Genomic DNA, 21,476 nt, shown 5'->3' on the forward strand with positions numbered 1-21,476 from the left:
GAAAACATTTTATTATAAAAGTATTTGATATTTTCTTCTTGTCTTTTGTTGTCTGTCTTCTATTTTCATCCTTAAATGTTCTCAGGATGTCTTTACTTAGTTAAGATGCCTCAACAAACTTTCTTGAATCTGAATTTACCATCCATTGCTTTTCATTATTTTATGAAGTAATCCTGCTCGTAATATTCCATCATCTTTCTTCATAAATGTTTGCATTTAAGTTTATATTTTAAGTTGTTGATGCCTTTGGCTGCCATATCTCCTTGCTTGGCAAATAATTCATATGTTTGCTAAGACACTTTTTTGGCTCTGTCTCCTTGCTGTAGCAATCAGTTAATATTTATTAGACCTTAACATGAAATTTTTGTAATGTATATCTGGGTTCTATCTTCTGCCCATATACCATTTTTCCATAATAAATGACTGGTTTAGACAGGTCTAGATGGAGTTGTTTTAGTTGTATACCATAGCCTTCTCTCATTTTTATTCTACTATCTTTGCACTAATTTTAACATTTTCTCTAAGAGGTTAGTGGTCATGGACACTTGACTCCTACATAAGTAACAAGTCATTTCATGTCTGTTGTTATATAAAAAATATAATTTTTAAAAATGTGATTTGGTGGATTTCCATATCCAGTGCCTTTCATTCTTTTTTTAGAGGTATTTCTGATAAATAAATATGTAATTTACTGGATAAGTCTTTGCCCTCTCTTGTTCCTTATTCCTGATTTGTATTTTCCTACAATTTTCTTGTTTTACTCCCTTATTTCAACTTTCGCAGTAATATCACCAAGTACCAAAGTATAGATTGAATTAATTTGAAGGGTCTTATGGAGTTAGTTATAGAATTCCTTTGCTTCTTTATATCAGTACACAAACAGCAATAATGCCAATGGTGTTCTTTCTACAAATACATATCGTGATTCATTTGGTTGTCTGAACTGTACTGTTTTAACTAAAGGAAAATATGAGTTTGCTATTCATATGGAATTTCTTAGTATGCACTATTCAGATCAATTTTGAACCATTTATCAATGTACTCAGCATTACTAGGAAGAGGGGAAGAGGGTTAAAGATTCTTCATGGAGTTTACAACATAATTGCATCATATACAGCTGAATTATAAATTCTGACAACTATGAAGCTCATAGGATAAAACCTATTGCTATTTTTTTGGTGTGTGTGTATGTGTGAGATTATAACTTCCTGGACAATTACTCCCATTTCTCATGTAAAATGGGTCTGAAAATAATAATTTCCCTGCACTTTCTAGCTTGTTCTGCTTACTTTGAGCCACTAGAGGGCAACCTTTTTCTGCTGAATTCTGCTAAACAGGTCCTGGCATTGTAGAGTACTAGAAGAGTAATTCCAACTTGAACTCAACTGAGACATCTGAATTTTATAAACCGTATCAGAATTTGTTCTTAAGTTTTTCTTTTTTCTTGTATCTAGCTTGGAATCCGTCTCTGCTTATAAAGAACATAGCACAAAAGAAAACCAAACTCAAAACTAGACTTCAAACACTAGTAATTAGAACCATTCATTATCCACTGAGAAAGACCAAGAAACAAGACTTGTTTCAGCTATAATAATAGCTAACGTTTATATGATGCTAGAAGGCTTACAAAGCGTGCGCTCTGTTTCTGTCTCTCTCTCTTTCTCTCTGTCTCATCATATAGGTGAAATAGGTATTGTTATTATCCCCATTTTACATGTATGAAAACTGAAGTTCACAGAGGTTAGGGTTAGGATTGGTTTTGCCAATGGTTACTCAGCTGGTAAGTGCCAGAGGCACCATTTGAACTTAGACCTTCCAGTCTCCAAGTCTAATTACTCCATTCACAGTTGCTGGTCATAACTCAAAGGGTAACTGTAAGGGGAAAAAAAATGCCTGACTCAGGAAACTGAAATTTAGGCCTGTGTTTCTAAGACAGGATCTGGAATTCAGTTCAGTCCAACAAACATTTATAAAGCATCTACTCTGAATGCAGCACTGGTATTATGCTCCATTTACAACTAAGCTCAATTTTTTTCTCACTTGATTGATTTTAGCATGGTCTGAGCTAGAAGAATAGAGTAGATAAAAATCTCTTCTCTAGCCTTCAGGATTCTTTTATTTATAGAGCCTCAGAGACCTCATTTAATTCAGTCTCTACTTGATTCAGGAATGCCTGAGAATATCTTTAACAGATTATCATGTAGCCTTTGCTGGAAGACTTCTACTAATGGGGAAATCCTCTATCTATCATGGAAACACAGATCTAGACCAGAAATGAACCTGTTGTTATTATTCAGTTGTGTCTTACTCTTCCTGACCCTGTGGATCATACTGTCTGTGAGGTTGGAGTGGTCTTCCATTTTCTTTTCCAGTGGATTAAGACAGAGGTGAAGTAATTTATCCAGGGTCACACAGCTAGTAAGTGTCTGAGGTTGGATTTGAACTCAGGTCTTCTTGACTCCAGGCCCAGCACTCTATCCATTAAATCACCTATCTTAAAAGGACCTTAGTCTAGTTCACTCCAAGTATTTTACAGGTAAGGAAATCGAAACCAAGATAGGTTAAATGGCTTTTATATAGTAATGTAGATTGTGAGTAGCCAAGCCAGGACTGGAACCCAAATCAAGGCAATTCCATTTTTGTCATATGGAACCAAAATATGTTTCTCTGTGATTCCCACTGCTGTCTTAGTTCTAACCTCTAGGGCCACACAGAATAAATTTATTCCTTTTTCCAAGCCTGGACTTGGAATATGTAATTAAAACAGTAATTGTTTTTCAGTTGTGTGTGACTCTGTGACCCTCTTTTTTTTTTTTGGCAGAGATCCTAGAGTGGTTTGCCATTTGCTTTTCCAACTCGTTTTACAGATGAGGAAATTGAGGCAATTGGGTTGAGTGATTTGCCCGGGATCAACAGCTAGTAGGGTCTGAGGCTAGATTTGAACTCACCAAGATAAGTCTTCCTGATTCCAGACCTAGCACTCTATCCACTGTGCCACCTAGCTGCTCCAATTAAAATAGTACCTCAGTGGTAAATATGAAGTATGGAAAAGGAGTATGGTCATATTTTTTCCTTCAAGAGATACTTGGTGATACAATGACTCATTTTCTGAACAAGATGTTTTCAGAAGATTAATCATTTGTATTTGCATTAGAACTGAGACTTTGGCCTGTATAAGGATGGCATTTGTTGTCTGACTTATTTTTTAAAATCTTATTTTAGTGTTCACATATCCTGTGTATCTGAGCCATCACTACCTGACTGAAGTTCCCAGAAGACAGGGTCTTTTTTATATAGTATATCATGCTAGCACTTTAAGAAATGCCTTTTTAAATGGAACAATATTTATCCCAAGTCATTTCCTTCCCTTATCACAAAGTACCGATATTATTATCCTGGCTAAACTTCATTTTTTCTAAAGTTTTACATCTTGGCTTGCAAATTAAATATGGACACGTGTTATTGCCTTGAGTAAGTTGTTCATGGATGTCAAAGGTATATTAAGTTATCACCCTCTGGGGGCTTCTTTTTAGTATCAGATGTGATGACATTCAGTAAATCACTGTGGTTTGGTTCATAGCCTGTAGGGATAAATTTCTGTATGGTCTCCTAAGAAGGATGTGGAATCCTTTCTCCTTCTTAAAGACCTAAGCTTAAGTACAATTATCAGCAGTTATTGATGGAATTTTTTTCACCTTTGTCTAGTCAACTTTTATAAATATTAAGTGTATATTTTCAACATTTTTAATTCCTTCCTTGGGCAAATATAGTTTTTATGCCTATCTCTCCCAACCCCTCAAGAAAAAATAATGTTTCAGAAATTTCTGTGGTAAGCATGGAAAGAAGCTAGAAGTAGAATAAATAATCAAATATTTTGGAACTCTCAGTGGAAAAAAAATTAACACTAACAATGAAATGTAGTCTGACATTTGTAAAAGGCTTCAAAAGTGTTCTGATGCACAATTTCTGATTCAAATGCTTAGGGACTTCTGGCAATGGGGAACTAGTTTTAATAGGTTCTATATTAAATATGTATCTATATTTCTAGGCTTTGATTTTGAGTTGGTAGAAGGGAATGTATTTTTTCTTTAGCATATTTTGTATAGTTAAAAGAACAGTCTAATGTATGTAGAGGCATAAAATCAAAGCTATAATAATTTAGACATAGCGTGTAGGTAACAGTGAGGTATCAATAACAAATGACATATATTTATAAATAAATATATCAAGAAACAGAATTGAGAAAATACATTTATATAAAATTATATATTATTATGTAAATACCTTGCTATGTAATTATAAATACATTTATTGATAATATTGTGTTAAAGTTTTGGATAGAAGAAAGGGAGTATGGTGTAATGGATATTGAAATGGCAATGGGGAAAAAGATTCTAAAAGAATGAATACAAAGTAAGAATGAAAATAAAGCATAAATGCCCAGTTTAAGATTTCTGTGGCCGATTAAGGTTGCCTAAATATTGACTTACCAAATTTTGCTGACAAAGCCAATAAAATTGCTGGAACTTCTGAGACATGAGAAGCTGAGCACTTCCAACTGCACTCCTGATTTTACCTAGAACTGAAGGAAGAGGCCATTATTTAACATGATTTTTAAAATGTTGCTGATTAAGTAAAAAAAAAAATAGAAGTACCCAAAGGGACCATGCCTTAGGATCCCTATAGATTTTCAGATTGTGAGAACTGGAAGGGGCCTCAAAGACACCTAAAGTAAAGAGATGAGCATGGCACAATGATAAACATCATGGTCAGAGGACCAGGTTCCAATCTTGTTTTATACTTATTATTTTGGGGAACTTGGACAAGTTAATCAATCTTTGTGGGCCTCAATTGCCCTATCTGTAAACTAAGAGGTTGGAATAGATGGTTTCTAAGGTCCTTTTCACCTCTGGATACTATGAAACCCATTATAAAGATGAGGAAACTGAGGCTTATAAAGGTGAAGTGATTTGCTCAAGGTCACACAGCTAGTAAGAAACAGAGCCAGATCACACTGATTCCTGCTGGAATTTTTTTCTTTTTCGTTCTTTAGGGACTCCTTATAAAGTAGGAAAAAAAATTATAAGAAAACTATTTTTAGAACTCTTAACAAGGATTTAGTTTAGGAAAATAATAGGAACCTCAGGAATTTTTCATTGCTCTTAGAAAGTAAAAGTTTTTAAGCTCTGGATTCAGATGGGACACAACATTACTCTAGGGAAAAGAAGAAAGTATAGGAAAGTACCTTAATAAAGGACTTAGTATTTCCTTCTTTTAGCTATTGTTCCCAATTCCATTAGAATATTACCACCTTATTTTTGTAAACTACTTACAGGTTTTGGTTTTTCTTTTTCTTTTTAAAGTATCTTCACAAAATGATCCTTGTTTCAGTCTGGTAAGTTGTATAGAAGAGGTAGTATTATCCCCATTTTACACATAAAGAAACCAAGCCACATAGAAGTTATGTGACTTGCTCAGTGTAGTATAGCCAGTTAATTACAAAATGGGGAAAAAGGCTTGTCTCAACATTTCCAACATGAAGCAGCGGATGGAATATTTGGCTTAGAGTCAGGAAGACTTACCTCTAGGTAGATGTTAATATTTAAGTCACTCTACTTCATTGAGGCTTGGGCAGGTAAGGTAATGAACTGGGTAGAGCATTAGGTTTGGAGTCAGGAAGATCTGAGTTCAGATATGGTCTCAGACACTTACTAGCTGTGTGACCTTGGGCAAGTCACTTAACTTCTTTTTGCCTCTGTTTCCTTAACTTTTAAATGGATAGCATGGCTAAAAATATAGGCTCTACCTCCCTGGGTTATTGGAATGCTCAAATGAGATAATATCTGTAAAAATGGTTAGTACAGGGCCTGGCATATCTAAGATACCATATAAACGTTAATGATCATTGTTATCATTAATTTATAGATAGGCTGTATCCTATATGAGTGGAGAGAGTTCTCAAACTGATGAAACCATGTTGTCTTGATATATTGACTCTTTCTACTGGACCACACATGACACCAACTTATATCTTTGAAATCCCCTCAATAATATCTCCAGGATTCTATTGCCATAAGAAGGTTATTGGACAATCTCTGTGTTGTATTTACACATTGTTTCTGTATTACATTTCCAGATTATGCTATGAGTAAGGATGCCATTAGTTTAATGAAGAATGAAGATTTAGTTGTGTCCAAACTGTTGTTATAAGTATGTATGTATTATATATGTATGCATATATACACATAAATACTAACTAAAATATGTGTTTTAGCAATATTAGTATGAGAGATAAAATAAATTAAGGGTATAGGAGAATGACTGCAAGATAAATTAAAACTGGTTTTTCCCTTCTGGCTCCAGTGTGACTGATAGTGTGGTCTCTAAGTTTATGGAGGCTTAACAAATTTTCCTTGAGATAGGTTTCTGAATTTTTTACTTAAAACATATTTCTCATCCTGTAGTGGTTCCATTTTAGATAAGAAGCATTAATCTGAAACTTCAGTGGCTGTCAGAGGGCACACTTTCAGATGTCATTAAGAAACCTTTGGGGGTGGATGCTTCGTCTTTGCAGTTGTGTCTGGGCAGAACACCTGGCTAGTTGTACAGCTGGTCTTGCTTCAATCTTGCCTCAAGGTTTGCAGTTCAATGTGGCTCTGCAGTCACCTTGGTGCTTTTGTAGCTTTGAGCATCAATGAGGAAAGAAGATATTCTCCTTTTTAAATTTAATCCTGGAGATACTAGGGAGCCACTGAAGTATATTGAGTAGGGAACACCATGGTCAGACCTGTGCTTGAGGAAGATCTCTTTGGTAGCTGGTAGAGGATGGACTGGAGTCAGGAGAGACTTGAGGTTGGAAAACTAATTACCAGTACCAGTGAGAACTGGATTGTTTCTCCCTATATGTTGCCCTTGTTCTTTCTATCCCTCTTTTTTGGGATTGAATGGATGCTAGGAAGAGATATTCCCTCAACCTTTCAGCCTGGAGTACAGTGAGGTTGGCATTATTTTCAGGTCTGGTGGGATTCCCAGCTTCTGCTAAAACTATAGCAATTTCCTGGGTATGGCTTCTCAGATGACCTCTTCTGGCTCTGGGAAAAATTGCACTCCATGCAGCTACCCTGACTTTCTTTTCTACTGCACTAGGTTCTAGAACCCTAGGTTGATAAAGTGATTGCCTAGATGACCCCCAAGATTCCTTCCCTGGTCTTTTGGCTACCTTGCACTAACCTTGCAGGCATCTCCTTCACCTTTTTCCTAGCTGTCTCTATAGCACCAGATCCTTGGTCTGCCCTCATCTTTGAAATATTTCTTTTCTGGTCCATTTGCCTAAAGCAGATGTATTAACTCGTTGTTAAGAATAATTCTGTTCTTCAGTGTAATTCACCTTTGAACTTAGTGTCCTATTCTAGGATCTCATCCTAGTCTAATGAGTACCCATGTGACCTCAATGGCAAACACAATTGTTCTCAAGATATTTACTCCTTGTCTTTTCCATTTTCAAACATCTTTGCCCTCTTTCAGGCTACCCACTAAGTTCTTGTACCTTGTCTGAGGAATGATTCCAGCTCATCTCATTTGTAGAGCAAGGATGACATGCATCCTAAGGCCAATGAATGGTCAAACCCCTGGTAATCAGCTTTGCCCCCTTCCCCAGGTCCTCAGACTCTTAATGCTGGAATAACATAATATTATACCTTTAAGGCTTGAAGGGATCTTAGCAGTCACTAGTCCAAAGCCTTAATTTTACTGAAGAGGAAGGGAAGTAACTTGCTTAAGGTCACAAAGAAAGTCAGTGGCAGAGATGGCACCAGACCCTGTGTTTCCCAGCTTCTATCCTGTACCCTTTTCTACTCTACCACGATGTTGCTATGATTTGTGAGACTAGAAAGGGAGAGATACACAGAGCGTGTATGGGTAGGAAGGGTTGTCATCCAATTTCACTGTTCATTTTTGCCCTCCTCTTCTCATTCATTAATTATATTGATTTGCAATAATCGCATTAATTTCAGCAAATACATAGTCAAATTCTGCCTCACTTCTTCTGACCCTCCAACCCCATCAACCATTTTCTATTTGTATCTGTGTGACAACTTTACTCAGGTCAGATACTTGCCAAGGATGCATGTCATCCTTGCTCTATAAATGAAATGAAAGCTGGAATCATCCCTCAGACAAGTCTTCCAAAATACTATCATTATACATTCATAAGACCAACATACCTTACTTGTATAGTTTAATAAGACAAAAAATGCTTAGATGATTTCCTTCAAGGGAAAAGAAGCGTCTCCCTCATAACTTTCAAATTTAAGTCTAGTGTAGGGCTTATCCAAGATAGCCTGTGGTTTCCAATATGAACTTTGTGATGGCTGAACCCACATTAATGCTGTTTTGTTTTATTTTCTTTCTTCCTTTGTACTAAAAGAGTCCAGTACCCTGTTTTCAAAGTGTACTAAAAGAGTCCAGTACTCTCTTTTAAAGACCTTGTCTTGCCTAAGGTCACATAGTAACCTAACCAGGATTAGAACCCAGGTCCTGTGACTCCAAATCTAGTGCCCTTTCTTCTATACCATGCTGTTTTCCAAGTTCTTATTAAGTGTTCTAAATTCAATATGACTTCACATGCATCAAGCTTTGTTTGCACTAGGCACACAAAAAGGTTGGAAAATGTTCATCTAAACTTATGGGAAGGATTATCCCTGTGCATATGATGAGAAATGGTTGAAGGATCTAGAGATGTTTAGCCTGAAGGAGGAGAATCAGGAGACACCTAAGAGCCAAGGGCTCATAAGGGCTGTTCTGTGAGAGAAACATTAGATTTATTTAGAGCAGTTCCAAAGAGCAAAACCAGGGCAAAGAAGGAAGTTAGTAGGAGAAAATATTTGGTTTGATATGAGTTTTCTAGCATTTTGAGCTGCTCATAAGTCTGGAAAAACTGGAAAGAACATCAGAAGTTATATAGTCCAGCACTTTCACTTTACAGGTGAGGAAACTGAAGTACTGGGAAATTTAATGATTTATTCAAGGTTACATATGTGGCAAATAGCAGAAGCATAATTAGAACTCAAGGCCTCTGATTCTAAGCACTTCAGGTTTTTCCAATGTACCAGGCCTTCTAGCAAAATTATAAGATCCTTCTACCACAAGAAGAATTTTTTCAGAGGTGTGATGATCATTTTGTAGTGATTTTGTAGAAAGGGCTTTTTCCTGGGATGATGGGATGGCTAAAACGACCACTAAGCCTCTCTTAAACTCCTGGAGTCTGTGATTTATGCTTAGAAATGGAAAACTGGGCTCATATTTGCTTTTTTTTTCCTGGGAGGGGCAGGGCAATCGGGGTTAAGTGACTTGCCCAGGGTCACACAGCTAGTGAGTATCATGTATCTGAGGCCACATTTGAACTCAGGTCCTCCTGAGTCCGGGGTCAGTGCTGTATCCACTGTGCCACCTAGCTGCCCCAAGAATCTAGAATTCTTGACAGAATCACAGCAGATTATACAGATTATATCCTTATGTTTATGTAGAACTATATTCCAGTAATCTAAGGAAGATAGCAGTTGGCTCCTTTCTTAGATATGACAGAAAGAAATGATACTACATCTCTGAGTATATCAGATTCAGATTTCTCATATTTAACCAAAAACTGTCACACGGTATTTGACACCCTTCTGTCTCCTTTATTTTCCTGTGTGGAGATGGAGAAAATTTACCTTTATTCACATAATATTAGGACAGAATAGAATTAACTCTTTTTAGTGTTCTAAATTCTAAATTAAAGAACTTAATTCCTTTAGCATTTATCAATAAAAATATTTGCTAAATTTTAAAAAATTCTCATGGTGTCTATAAGTTTTGTGTAATATGTAAGTCAGAAGATGGCACAATACAACTTTTTACTATAGTTCAGAAGCTATATATGATTTTGTTTCTACTTCCTTTGGCTTTATTCAGGAGTAGCTGCTTTTTTATCTCCTAGTGTTCATCAATGATTGAATTAACAAGCATTTGTAAAAAGTCTGTGTGCTGAGCCTATGCTAGGCACTGAGGATATGAAGGCAAACATTCAACAGCCACTGATCTAAAGAAACTTATTTTGTCAGAGGAAACATTTACATAAATAAGTTATATGTCAAATAAGCACAAAGTAATTTTTTTTTGTTTTTTTGGCAGGGGTGGGAAGGGAAAGTGCTGGGAAGAGGTAGGAGGAGGACTTGCTTCATGTAAAATAATAGTAACTATAAAATTCCAGTAAAGTAATTCCAGTAAAATATTCTAGTAAAATAATAGATAGCTAACATTTATAAAGTACCTTTTATCTTTCTGACACTATACTAAGCACTTACAAATATTATCTCATTTGATCCTCACAACAACCCTGTGCAGTGTTATTATTATCCAATGAGGAAACTGAGGCAAAGGTTAAATGTCTTTCCTAGGGTCAGATGGCTAGTGAATGTCTGAGGCAAGATTTGAACTCATCTTCCTGACTATGCCTTCTGTTATCAGAGTTGTAGTTCTATACTTTCAGTTAATTGTCATTGTTCATTCCCACCTCCATGAACATGCTTATAACATGCTGGGGGGTAGTGTGTGGAGGTGTTCTCAAAATCCAGGCAAGTTCAGTACCTCCACCAAAATGTTATATTAGCTACTTTCACCTTATTCAGCAATAATAGGAAATCACTGTTGGTTTCTACTCTAGGCTTTCACCAGTTTCAGCTAATTAATTCCCAAATATCTATTTAGCTTCTGACTTGTGTTACTCAAATGTCACATGTAAAAGAGAAGCAGTCTCGGGGGCAGCTAGGTGGGGCAGTGGATTGAGCACCAGCCCTGAAGTCAGGAGGACCTGAGTTCAAATCTGGCCTCAGACCAAACACTTGACACCAGCTGTGTGACCCTGGGCAAGTCACTTAACCCCAATTGCCAAAAAGCAAAAAAAAAAAAAAAAAGAGAGAGAGAGAGAGAAGCAGTCTCTGTTCTCAAGAAACTTACATTCTTCTGAGGTAGGGGAAAACAAATATGTTCATTTATAGGTATATTTGCAGTATATACGAGGCATTTTTTTCCCCAGTAGGTAAGGAACTTGAGCTGGGAGAAAGGGAGGAGGTTAGGAAAGTTCTTATACACAAGGTGATACTTATGCTCAGACCTGAAAGAAACTAGAGATTGTAAGAGGAGAAGGTGAGGAGTGAATATGCTCCTGACATGAAGGATAGCCATTGCAAAAGTTTAGTGATGGGAAATGGGTGTTGTGAATGAATGACAGTAAGAAGGTTACTGTGGCTGGATCACAGAAAGTATAAAGCAGAGTATGTGTAGTAAGGCTGGAAAAGTAAGTTGGGTCCAAGTTATGAAAAGTCTTGAATGCAAACACATCAAGATAAACTTGATCCTAGAGGTGGTAAAGTGACACTAGAGTTTATTTAGTGTGAGAATGACATGATCAGGCCTGTACTTTAGGAAAATCACTTTGGATCTTATATAAGAGTGGAGAGAGACTTGAAATGGAGAAACTAGTTAGGATGCTGTTGCAATAGTCCAGGTGAGAGATCACAGATTATCCAAACTCAGGTTCCATATCTATAAAATGAAGATTTCAGACTATCAGTCAATCAGTAAACATTTGTTAAGTGCCTGCTATGTGCCAGACACTGTTCTGCTAAGCACTGGGGATTAAAAAAAGAGGAAAAAAGAGTCTCTGCTCTGAAGGACCTTACAATCTAATGGGGGAGTCAACAAGCAAACAATATATGCAAATCAAACTATGTACAGTATAAACAACAACCAATTAACAGAAGGAAGGCACTGGAATTAAGAGGGGATGGGGAAGGCTTCCAGTAAAAGATGTGATTTTAGATGTGACTTAAAAGAAGCCAGAAAATGGCTAAATGGAGGATGGATTAGAATGGGCTGAGACTTGAGGCAGGCAGACCTACCAGCAGGCTATTTCAATAGTCCAGGCATGAAGTGATAAGGGCCTGAACTAGGAGGGTGGCAGTGTCAGAGGAGGGAAGGGGGCATATTTGAGAGATGTTACAAAGGAGAAATTGGCAGACTTTGGTAACAGGTTGGCTGTGGAAGGTGAGAGAGTGAAGAGTCCAGGATGACTTCTAAATTGTGAATTTGAGGAACCAAGAGAATAGCATTGCCCTCTACAGTAATAGGGAAGGTAGGAGGAAGGGGGAGGACTTAGGGGGAAAGATAATGAGTTCAGTTTTGGACATATTGAGTTTAGAATGTCTACTGCACATCCAGTTTGAGATGTATGAAAGGCAGTTGGAGATGTGAGATGGAAAGTCAGAGAGATTGGGGCAAGACAGGTAGATTTGAGAATCATCAGCAAAGAAATGGTAATTAGATCCATGGGAGCTGATGAAATTAACAAGTGAAGTAGTATAGAGGGAGAAGAGAAGATGGCCCAGGACCAGACCCTTGGTTTGGCTAGAGGGAGTGATCTGGAAGAAGATCCAGCAAAGGAAACAGAGAATGAGTAGTCAGATAAGTAAGAGGAGAAAGTAGTGTCCTGAAACCCTAGAGAGGAGAATATCTAGGAAGAGACAATGATCAATAGTGTCAAAGGCTACAGAGAAGTCAAAGAGAATGAGTATAGAGAAAAGGCCATTGGATTTGGCAATTCAGAGATCATTTAATAACTGGAGAGAGCAGTTTCAGTGGAATGATAAGGTTGGAAGCCAGATTGTAAGGTGTTAGGAAGAGAGTGGGAGGAGAAAAAGTGGGAGGCACCTATTGTAGATGGTCTTTTTGTTTAGTTACAAAGAGAAGAATGGCTATAGGATTATAGCAGGGATCAAGTGAGGGTTTTTTTCAAAATGAAAGAGATAGGGGCATATTTATAGGCAGTAGACAAGGAGAGATTAAAAATAAATGAAAAGTGGGGATGACGGGACAATATGTTGGAAGAGATGGGATGGAATGGGATTACTTGAACAAGTAGAGGGTTTAGCCTTGGTAAGGAGTAAGGCCACTTCACAATGTGAAATAGGGATGAAGGAGGAGATAATGGAAGAAGGCATCTTAATCATTAGAGAAAAGTAAGAGAGGAGAAGAGGGAGCTCACAGCAATAGTCTCATTTTTTCCTCTATAAAATATGAGGCAAGGTAAGAGGGTAGGGGAAGCTATGGAAGGTTTGGGGAGAGATGAAAAGGTTTGGAAGAGCTACTGTGTGGAGAGTGGGGTTGTGAGGTGATAAAAAGAGGTATAGTAGGATTGCCTAGCAGCAATTAGAGCCCAGTTGAAGTTGTGTAACATAAATTTGTAGTAGACCCAGTCAGAATGGTTGCATGATTTTCTCCATCTTTGCTGTGCAGGAGTAAAGTTGGCAAATGGTGGGAGTGATCCAAGGCTTGGACTAACCTTTGAGATCCCTTCCAGGTCTAGATCCGTGATCCAATGATCCTATAATGGAAATGAGAGCTTTAATGATGTTGATGTCTGTGTGGGTAGAGAGAAAGGGACATAGATAAGAGATGAGATGGAGGGTAGAAATAGCAAGTCTGACAACTAATTGGATATATGAAATGAGAATGAGGAGTTGAGGATAATAATCAGAGTTGTGAACCTGAAGGATTAGACTAGAAGGACAGTAATAATACTTCAGAAGAGGGGTGGATTTGATAGGAATATAATGATTTCTATATTGGTCATGTTGCATTTGAGATGCTTTCAGAATATGCTGTTCAAAATGACTAATAGGCGGTTGTTGGTGTGGAAGTGAAATTGATAATTGAATCCATGTGGACTGATGAAATTTATAACTGAGAGAGCATAGTGAGAGAAGAAGCGGTCCAGGACAAAGCCTTGAGGTACACTCACACTTTTTTGAGGGTTGTTATATGGCTGATGACTCAGCAAAAGAAACTGAAAAGGTATGATCAGACAGATAAAGAGGAGCACCAACAGAAAGTAGTACTGAGAAAATCCAGAGTGGAGAGAGTCACTCCATATTGGTTAGCATGAAGCCTTATTCTATCAGATAATTGAGATATTCATAAGTGTATAAATAGTAGTATAAGATGTCTGAGGTCCTATGAAGATAATACATTATAATCACTTGTTGCTCATGTAGGAATTAGTTGGATTACCAATTGAATAGGAAGATAACAACAACAACGATACATATTTAGATTTTGGGTTTACTAAATTGTCTCTGGGATCACTTCCAGGTAAGAAATTCTATGACAAAATTATTTTAAGTAACTTCTGTAATGTCACATATGCAGCAAATATCCAAGCTAAGATCCATGTTATCTCACTCCAAATCCAGGGCTCTTTTTTTTTTTTACTACACCACACTGTCTCTCAAATTTTGCTCCCTACAATACAGTACTATGATGATCATCTCCCCAGAGTAAAGATTACCTTTTGGTTCCTTCATAGGGTATGCTGATTTGTAAATCCCAAATAACATGCATAATTTATGAACAAGTTTAAGGAGAGGCTTGTTCTAATCAACTTATCAGGAAAGAAATATACTGGTTGTAATTAATGAATACATTTCTCTTTTCTAGAATGCATACTGCCTTAAACTATAATTAAAGAAGTCAATCAGTTTCAGAGAATTGAAGTTTTAATCCACACTATTCATATTCCTCTTAAATACAATTCAACTAAAGTGTTAATATAAAGTACTTTCAATTTATAATCCTTAATGCTACATTAGCAGATGGGCAATATCTTGATATCATTTTAGTGGACTAGAGAGTAATTATGAATAGTATAGATTGGATATTGCTTTGAAGGTGATAAATGGTAAAGAGCATCTCTACTGATGTGGTTGTTAATAGCAAAAGGCTTTTGCTATTCCTTGAATGATAATGACCTTGACTGATACTGCAGTGTAAATGGTTTCCTATAATTGCAAGGAATTTGAAGCAAAAATTCAATTTATTCCTTTCTACTGTGCAGCCCTAATTTTGATTTATTTTAGACAACTATCCTCTCAAGAAGTGAAGACAAGGACTGATGCTAATCAGAATATAAAATCTAAAGAACAAATTTAACTCTTACTGTTGATCTACAAAGCCACCTGATTAACCTATCCAACTACTACAACTTCACCTTTTCAGCAAGTTCGATTTGACCTGGATTTGCTGTGAAATTTCACAGAAACATCTGTATTCTTCTCAACATTTCTAAGCAAATTATATGGAACATACTGTTTGAATTGCCCTTTGAATAACTATATCTTTTTCAGGGAAGGAATTCTTTGGGATTGATCTCTTATTATGGATTTTTTTTCACCATCGCTGTATTATGCTAAATTTTCTTCAGTATTATTTTTTGGTGGCCTGAAAGAGTGAACATAATCCTTTAGGCTCTCATCTTACCAGGAAAGAGCCTGGTCAACTAGTGAGTTTTTGCTCAGTTTCCTGAGGAATATTTTAACTTCCTTCCTTCCTTCCTTCCTTCCTTCCTTCCTTCCTTCCTTCCTTCCTTCCTTCCTTCCTTCCTTCCTTCCTTCCTTCTTTCTCTCTGTCTCTGTCTTTGCATTTTGCTGTGAATACTGACTTTGGTCTCTGTTTTTCAGTTTCATAATTTGTTGCCATGCTAGGCAAAACTGTGAAGGTGGAGATGTTTGTGTTTGCCACCTTCACATCTCTCCATTATGCACCTATTTTGTGTGTGTGTGTGTGTGTGTGTGAAATTATGTTTTTGCTTGGAAAGAAATTATGTTTATGAAAATGAAAGTTTACAGAAATTAATTTTAGACTGATTGCTATATATTTTGCCCAGGGTATAAGTGCAGTGTCCACTCATGGCCTGATACCAGTATGATCAGCACAGAAACTTAGGCTTTCTCCATTTTTGAGCTGCATTGGTTCATCTCTCTACAGGCAGACTGTGGCCCCACTCGTCTCTGGACTCACTGCATTGGTGCTAGACTTAATGGAGATACCTGACAGCTTTAGCCTTATTGCACCTCAGAACTTCTGAGTTCAAGTGATCTATCAGCCTCAGCCTCCCCAGAAGCAGGCATTGCAGGTATGTGTCAACATGCCCAACGAAAAAGGAAGTTGAAAAGATTCTTAGTTTATAATTTATAGTTTATCCCCTTACAAGGTCAAGAAAAGATCTCTTGTGCTAGGAAGATCAACGTGCTAGGGAGATCTCTAGCACATTGAGTAAACTCCCTAAAGGAAGATACGGACAAGAGTTTCATAGGATGGGGAGGTATGGCTGGGTTCTGAGCATCATAGTTGGAGGGAACTCCCATATCAAGATCACAGATCTATTTGAGTATTTCAGTTCTTATTTAATAAGCCATTTAATTTATAGTTTCATGGACTCTAGAGATGCATGGCATATATAATATTGTCTAGACCAGAAAAATATTTCACAAATGAGGAAACTGAGTCCCAGAGAGTTTAGGTGATTTGTTCAAGGTTGCACAGCTAGTAAGCAGCAGATCCAGGATTCACACCCAGTTCATCTGATGCTATATCCATTGTTGGATTTACTTCATATTACTTGGAGCTATAACTTTAATTCTGTCTTGAAAAGTTTCAAAATCAGTAATTCTGTTCCTGGCTGAAAGTTTCCTTTATTTAAAAATAATTATTAAACAGTTTCAGGTATATGAACTGATTAACACTACACTAATTTGCTTTGCATACGTGCTTGTGGGACAAAAATCTGTTTTGACAGTTTTGGCCATATTTAGACATAATTTGAAGTCTATTATAATTACCATGAAGTGTCTCATTCAGTTAATGTATGGTTTGAAGGCTAAATATTCTAATCTTTAAATTGAAAACTACTGATTATATTAAGGACCCAAAGTAATGAGAGGGGATTTGATTCTTCTTAAGTGATTTTTAATGAAATTTAGTATGTACTTAGTAAATGTGAAAAAAAAAACCCATGAAATTAAAATCATTTTATGATATAACAGTTTGTATGATTTAAATCTAGCCTTTTTAATTAAAAAAAACATCCTGGGATTTTATTATGTTCTAGTTATTTGAGACTACTAGTAAGAGTGAATGCTTCTGTTCATTCCAGCACACAATTTCATATCCAGTCGTTAAAAACAATTGAGAAATCTTATATAACCATTGTTAGATGGCTAGAGTTGGTAGAAAGTTATGTTGCAGAAAAACATGTCTCCTTGTAACTTCCTCTCAGTGGTAAATATTTTCAAATATGTTAGTTTGTCCATGATATCTACAGTTTTCAGTGGCCAACTTGGTATCCAGTACCAGATGGAAATGGAATAGAAAAAAAAATAACCCCAACAAAGGAATTATTGCTTTTCAAACTTAAGCAAATTAGCAAATCAAGAACCCACCCAGGGAAGGACTGCTTTTATCTTTCTTTCTGTCTCCCTCTGTGTATGTGTGTGTGTGTGTGTGTGTGTGTGTGTGTATATCCACACAGAGAGAGATGTATATATATATATATATACATACATACATACACACATTTCATATATATATGTATGTATGTATGTATATATATATATATATATATATATATATATATATATTTGTTTAAAAAGGTCAGGGGTAAGGAGTGTATATTCTATCAGCCATTCAAAAACTAGAGCACAGGAGAGTGAGGACCATTTTGAATTTTGTATGTTTCTCTCAGCATTGCATATCACCTATCTAAAAAGCTTTGCTGATACAAACACATACATATAAAGTTTTGCTATTATTTAAATATATAAAACTATATATGCATATATATGCCTTATGTATATGCATTATATATACATACACACATATACATATATGGGATCTCCCTATACCAGTGAAATATGTATATGTATATGTATATATATGTATATGTATATGTATATGTATATGTATATGTATATGTACACATACATATACACATACACACACAAGATGGGGGGAGCCACTGGACTCTTAGAGCTGGAGGCTACTCTGAAGATATTCTAATACAACCTTCTTCTCTTACACGTAAAAAAGCTAAGGTTCAAATCGGTTCAGTAACCTGTCTGAGGTCATATTAAGTTAGGTAGTAGCAGAGTTGGGATTTGAAGCCAGAGACCATAACTTCATATACGAGGTACTTATCATCAAACTATGTTGCCATATTAAGTTAAGAAGTAGGAGAGTAGGTACAATAGTGCTAACCCTAGGATGTATGCTAAAAATCATTCTTAAAAATTTAGATTCTTATCAAATCCTTATTTTCTTCTATTTTATGTATTTTCCCTAAAAGTAGAGGGCAACTATAATTCTGGCTAATTGAATCTTCTTATTAGTTAACGTCAGGGTGATGGAAATTTTACATTGCATCTATTTTTAAGTGATAAAAAACATTGATAAATATCTTAGATGTTAAGATTAGAAAAATCAATACCTAAAAAAACCCGATTTAAAAAAAAACACATGCCCAAAGTGGACAATTAGAGTAATAATACAGATAAAACCCCATGTTATATACAAAGCATCAGTTAGCAGCAAAATACACTAATTGTTTTCAAACAAAAAGAAAGATAAACTAAATATTTTATATAATATACATTATTCCTATGTTACAAAAATACAAGTGATGATAGATTTAAATCGTGTGCCTAAAACGTCAGTATTGCAAGACAGAGAAACTTAATTATCATACGACTTTCTGTAAATTAGTTTCACCCTCTCTCATTTCTAAGGTTATTTCCAAATACTCTCACCTAAGAAACAACAAGGGAAAAACAGATCATGACTATGAAAAAAAAAAACACCAGGCAGAGTTTACAAACATGACTGAAGATGACAACTTAAATCCCCATTTTCTATCAACCTAGACAATTTAATGCATCTGTGTTGCTTTATTTTTATAATGGAGATTATAGAATCCACAGAATAATAAAAATTTTCATAATAAGTTTATATGCATATTAAAAAATTGGAAAATGCTATGCCAGTGCATGATAAAGCATTATCTTACTAAAAAGGCAGGAAATCTCTTCTTTAAATTCACCTCAGCTAGATGATACATGTAAATGCATGCTATTTAGAAAACAAATGTTACCTTAAGATTCATTAGACCCTTGTAAAAATGCATGTGCATATCACCCAAAAGAGGTTTAAATGCTTTACCATGGCAACAACAGCTCCAAGATACTGAGCATCTGCTGTCTACTCACAGAAAGAATGAGTGCAATTGGATGACCAAGAGACGAGTATGTAAAGACAGGAAATAAATGGCTTTAGGTCAAATATTTTCCTTTTCTTTTATCTTAAGAATAAAGATCTTAGGACAGGAATATGGAATAGACATTATAGCAAAGATACACATTAGAATAAAGAAGTTAAAACACTTTATCTGCTCTCTTGGTTCCCAAGGCCATTATGTTCTATATGCAAGAAGGTAAAAATGTAGGGCTGTTATGTAAGACTTCATTTTGACTCCCCCATTCTTAGGTTGCAAAAATTGCTTATTATCACTAATACCTAGAAAATGTGATACTAACATGTTCTGAAGTAGATTAGTTATACTTCAGAGACTCAGAATCTGGAAGGATCTATTGATGGGGGGGCACATAATCTTTGGAGTGAAAAAGAATTAATGAAATTAAGATTATTGATTTTCAAATGCAAAAATGAATAGAATAGATTAGCTAGAATTTTTATAGTGTTTTGAGATTTGCAAAATACAAATGTTTCCTCATTTTATGTTCACAAAAGCCCTATGAGGTAGATGCTACAATTATTCAAGAGACAACTGAGGAAGTAGAAGTTGAGTGATTTGCAAGGATCACATAGCTAGTATCTGAGGCTAGATTTTTAGATTCAGGTCTTCATGACTCCAGGTCCTATGCACTATACCACCTAGCTATGATCCATTTTATTTTAGTAGGGACAGATGTTAACCTTAAATATCACATAATAAATCTAGTCTATGAATGGAGAAATATTATTGTTAAAAACTGACAAATAATAATTGATAAAGGATGAATTTTGAAAAGTAATGGTGGAGTGATCTTTTTCTGGAAAACAGGTGGTCAAAATAAATGTCAATATGATTTCTAGCTTTAACCTAATTTTAAGCCTATAAAAATTCTGAAGGTGTTTAGAGCATTCAGGCTGTGTTGACATGATGTCAAAATATTTGGTCAAACTAATCACATGTATCATGTATTCTATCAAAAAACAGCCAAACTGCCTGTCCATTGTTGATTGTATAGTTGATTGACTGAATTTTTTGCTTTTCATTTGGTTGTTTTGGCTTCATGCAGATAATCATAGGTTTCCTGCAAACCTTGCACCCTACAAATAAAAAAAAAATCAATATGTCTTAAATTACTTGTCAAAATTAAAGAGAAAAGTAAATCAATTGATCTTATAATCCTAGCCAAAAAAATCCATAGGTTCATAAACTCATAGATTTAGAATTGCAAGGGACTACAGAGGTCACCTTATGCAACCCCTTCATTTTACAGATGAAAAGACTTTGTCCCACAGAGGTTACACAAGTAGTAAGTAACAGTACAGGTTGAAATCTAGGTTATTTGGCTCCAAACTACAAATCTAGCGGTCTGATCACTGCACCATATGGTCTCCTTGGCCACTTCCGTTTATTTGCCTTAGAAAAATAGATACCAAACAACAGGTTGACTTTCTCTTAACCTAAGTTTCCTCTTCCTATTTAGGAGGAAGAAGGATAATATACAATATTATAATTTATGGACAGCCAAAGACTTTAAGGACTATGTTAAAGTAATTTTTTCTTTTGTTTCCTTTAAGGAATGTTAATGTCAAAAATTATAAGATGCCAAAATATCCTTACTTTCTTCAGAGAGGTCATTTTCTTCTGCTTCTCTTTCCATCTCTTTACACCATCCTTCCATCCTCTTTGTCTCTGTGTGCAGTAGCTTCATAAACCATGTTCCATCCCGTCGACAAGGTGACATCCTGCCAGTTTCTACTGTCTCAATAGATGACTCCAGCCAAGGGTCAGGTGGGGGAAGGTTTGAGGTGTCAACTTGGGTCCTATAATCTTCTCGGTAACTGAAAAGTCCTTGTGTCCGTACAGTTCTTACTGCGCCATATTGGGTAGGAGTGCTAGGTTCTGAATGTCGCTGAAATGATGAACCAAACTGAAGACCCTTGTCCTCCATGGTAATGTGTCCAGGAAAGCCCTCCAGTTCTAGGTCAGCCTGAACTGCAGCTGTTACACTATTCGAACGTTTAAACCGACCGTGTCTGGAAAAGAAAAAGGAGAAATGGCAGAAAGTTTGACCCAAACTACTGTGCCATATTCCCCAGTCATCATAAATGTGCATAGCTCTGAACAAGAATTCCTAAGTGTTACAAAATGAATATGCCTATGTTCCAGAGACTTAACCACTCATGGGTAAAATTTTGTTTTTATCAATTGAATGTGCTCTATTTAGACTCTTCTCATCAGTTCAATTTGTGAGAGAAAAACATGTCCTTCTAAACCCCTAATTGCCAAGCATGCTTAAATTTCACTTTCTTAACTAGACTAT

At 36.0% G+C, this 21,476-nt stretch overlaps 1 protein-coding gene across 2 annotated transcripts in view; it reads right to left on the minus strand.

The window, feature by feature from the left end:
- DLGAP2 (DLG associated protein 2) overlaps positions 1–21,476 on the minus strand; it is a 1,185,476-nt gene that overhangs the window by 8,534 nt on the left and 1,155,466 nt on the right. For both annotated transcript variants that reach the window (XM_020973015.2, XM_020973016.2), the window contains exons 11-12: positions 20,774–21,189; positions 4,491–4,582 (exon numbers count right to left, since the gene is read on the minus strand). In XM_020973015.2, the coding sequence (XP_020828674.1) occupies positions 4,491–4,582; positions 20,774–21,189 (508 nt within the window). The remainder of the gene's footprint in view (positions 1–4,490; positions 4,583–20,773; positions 21,190–21,476) is intronic.

The sequence above is a fragment of the Phascolarctos cinereus genome, unplaced genomic scaffold, assembly GCF_003287225.1.
Source record: "Phascolarctos cinereus isolate Bilbo 61053 unplaced genomic scaffold, phaCin_HiC Scaffold_2;HRSCAF=192, whole genome shotgun sequence".
Taxonomy (NCBI): domain Eukaryota; kingdom Metazoa; phylum Chordata; class Mammalia; order Diprotodontia; family Phascolarctidae; genus Phascolarctos; species Phascolarctos cinereus.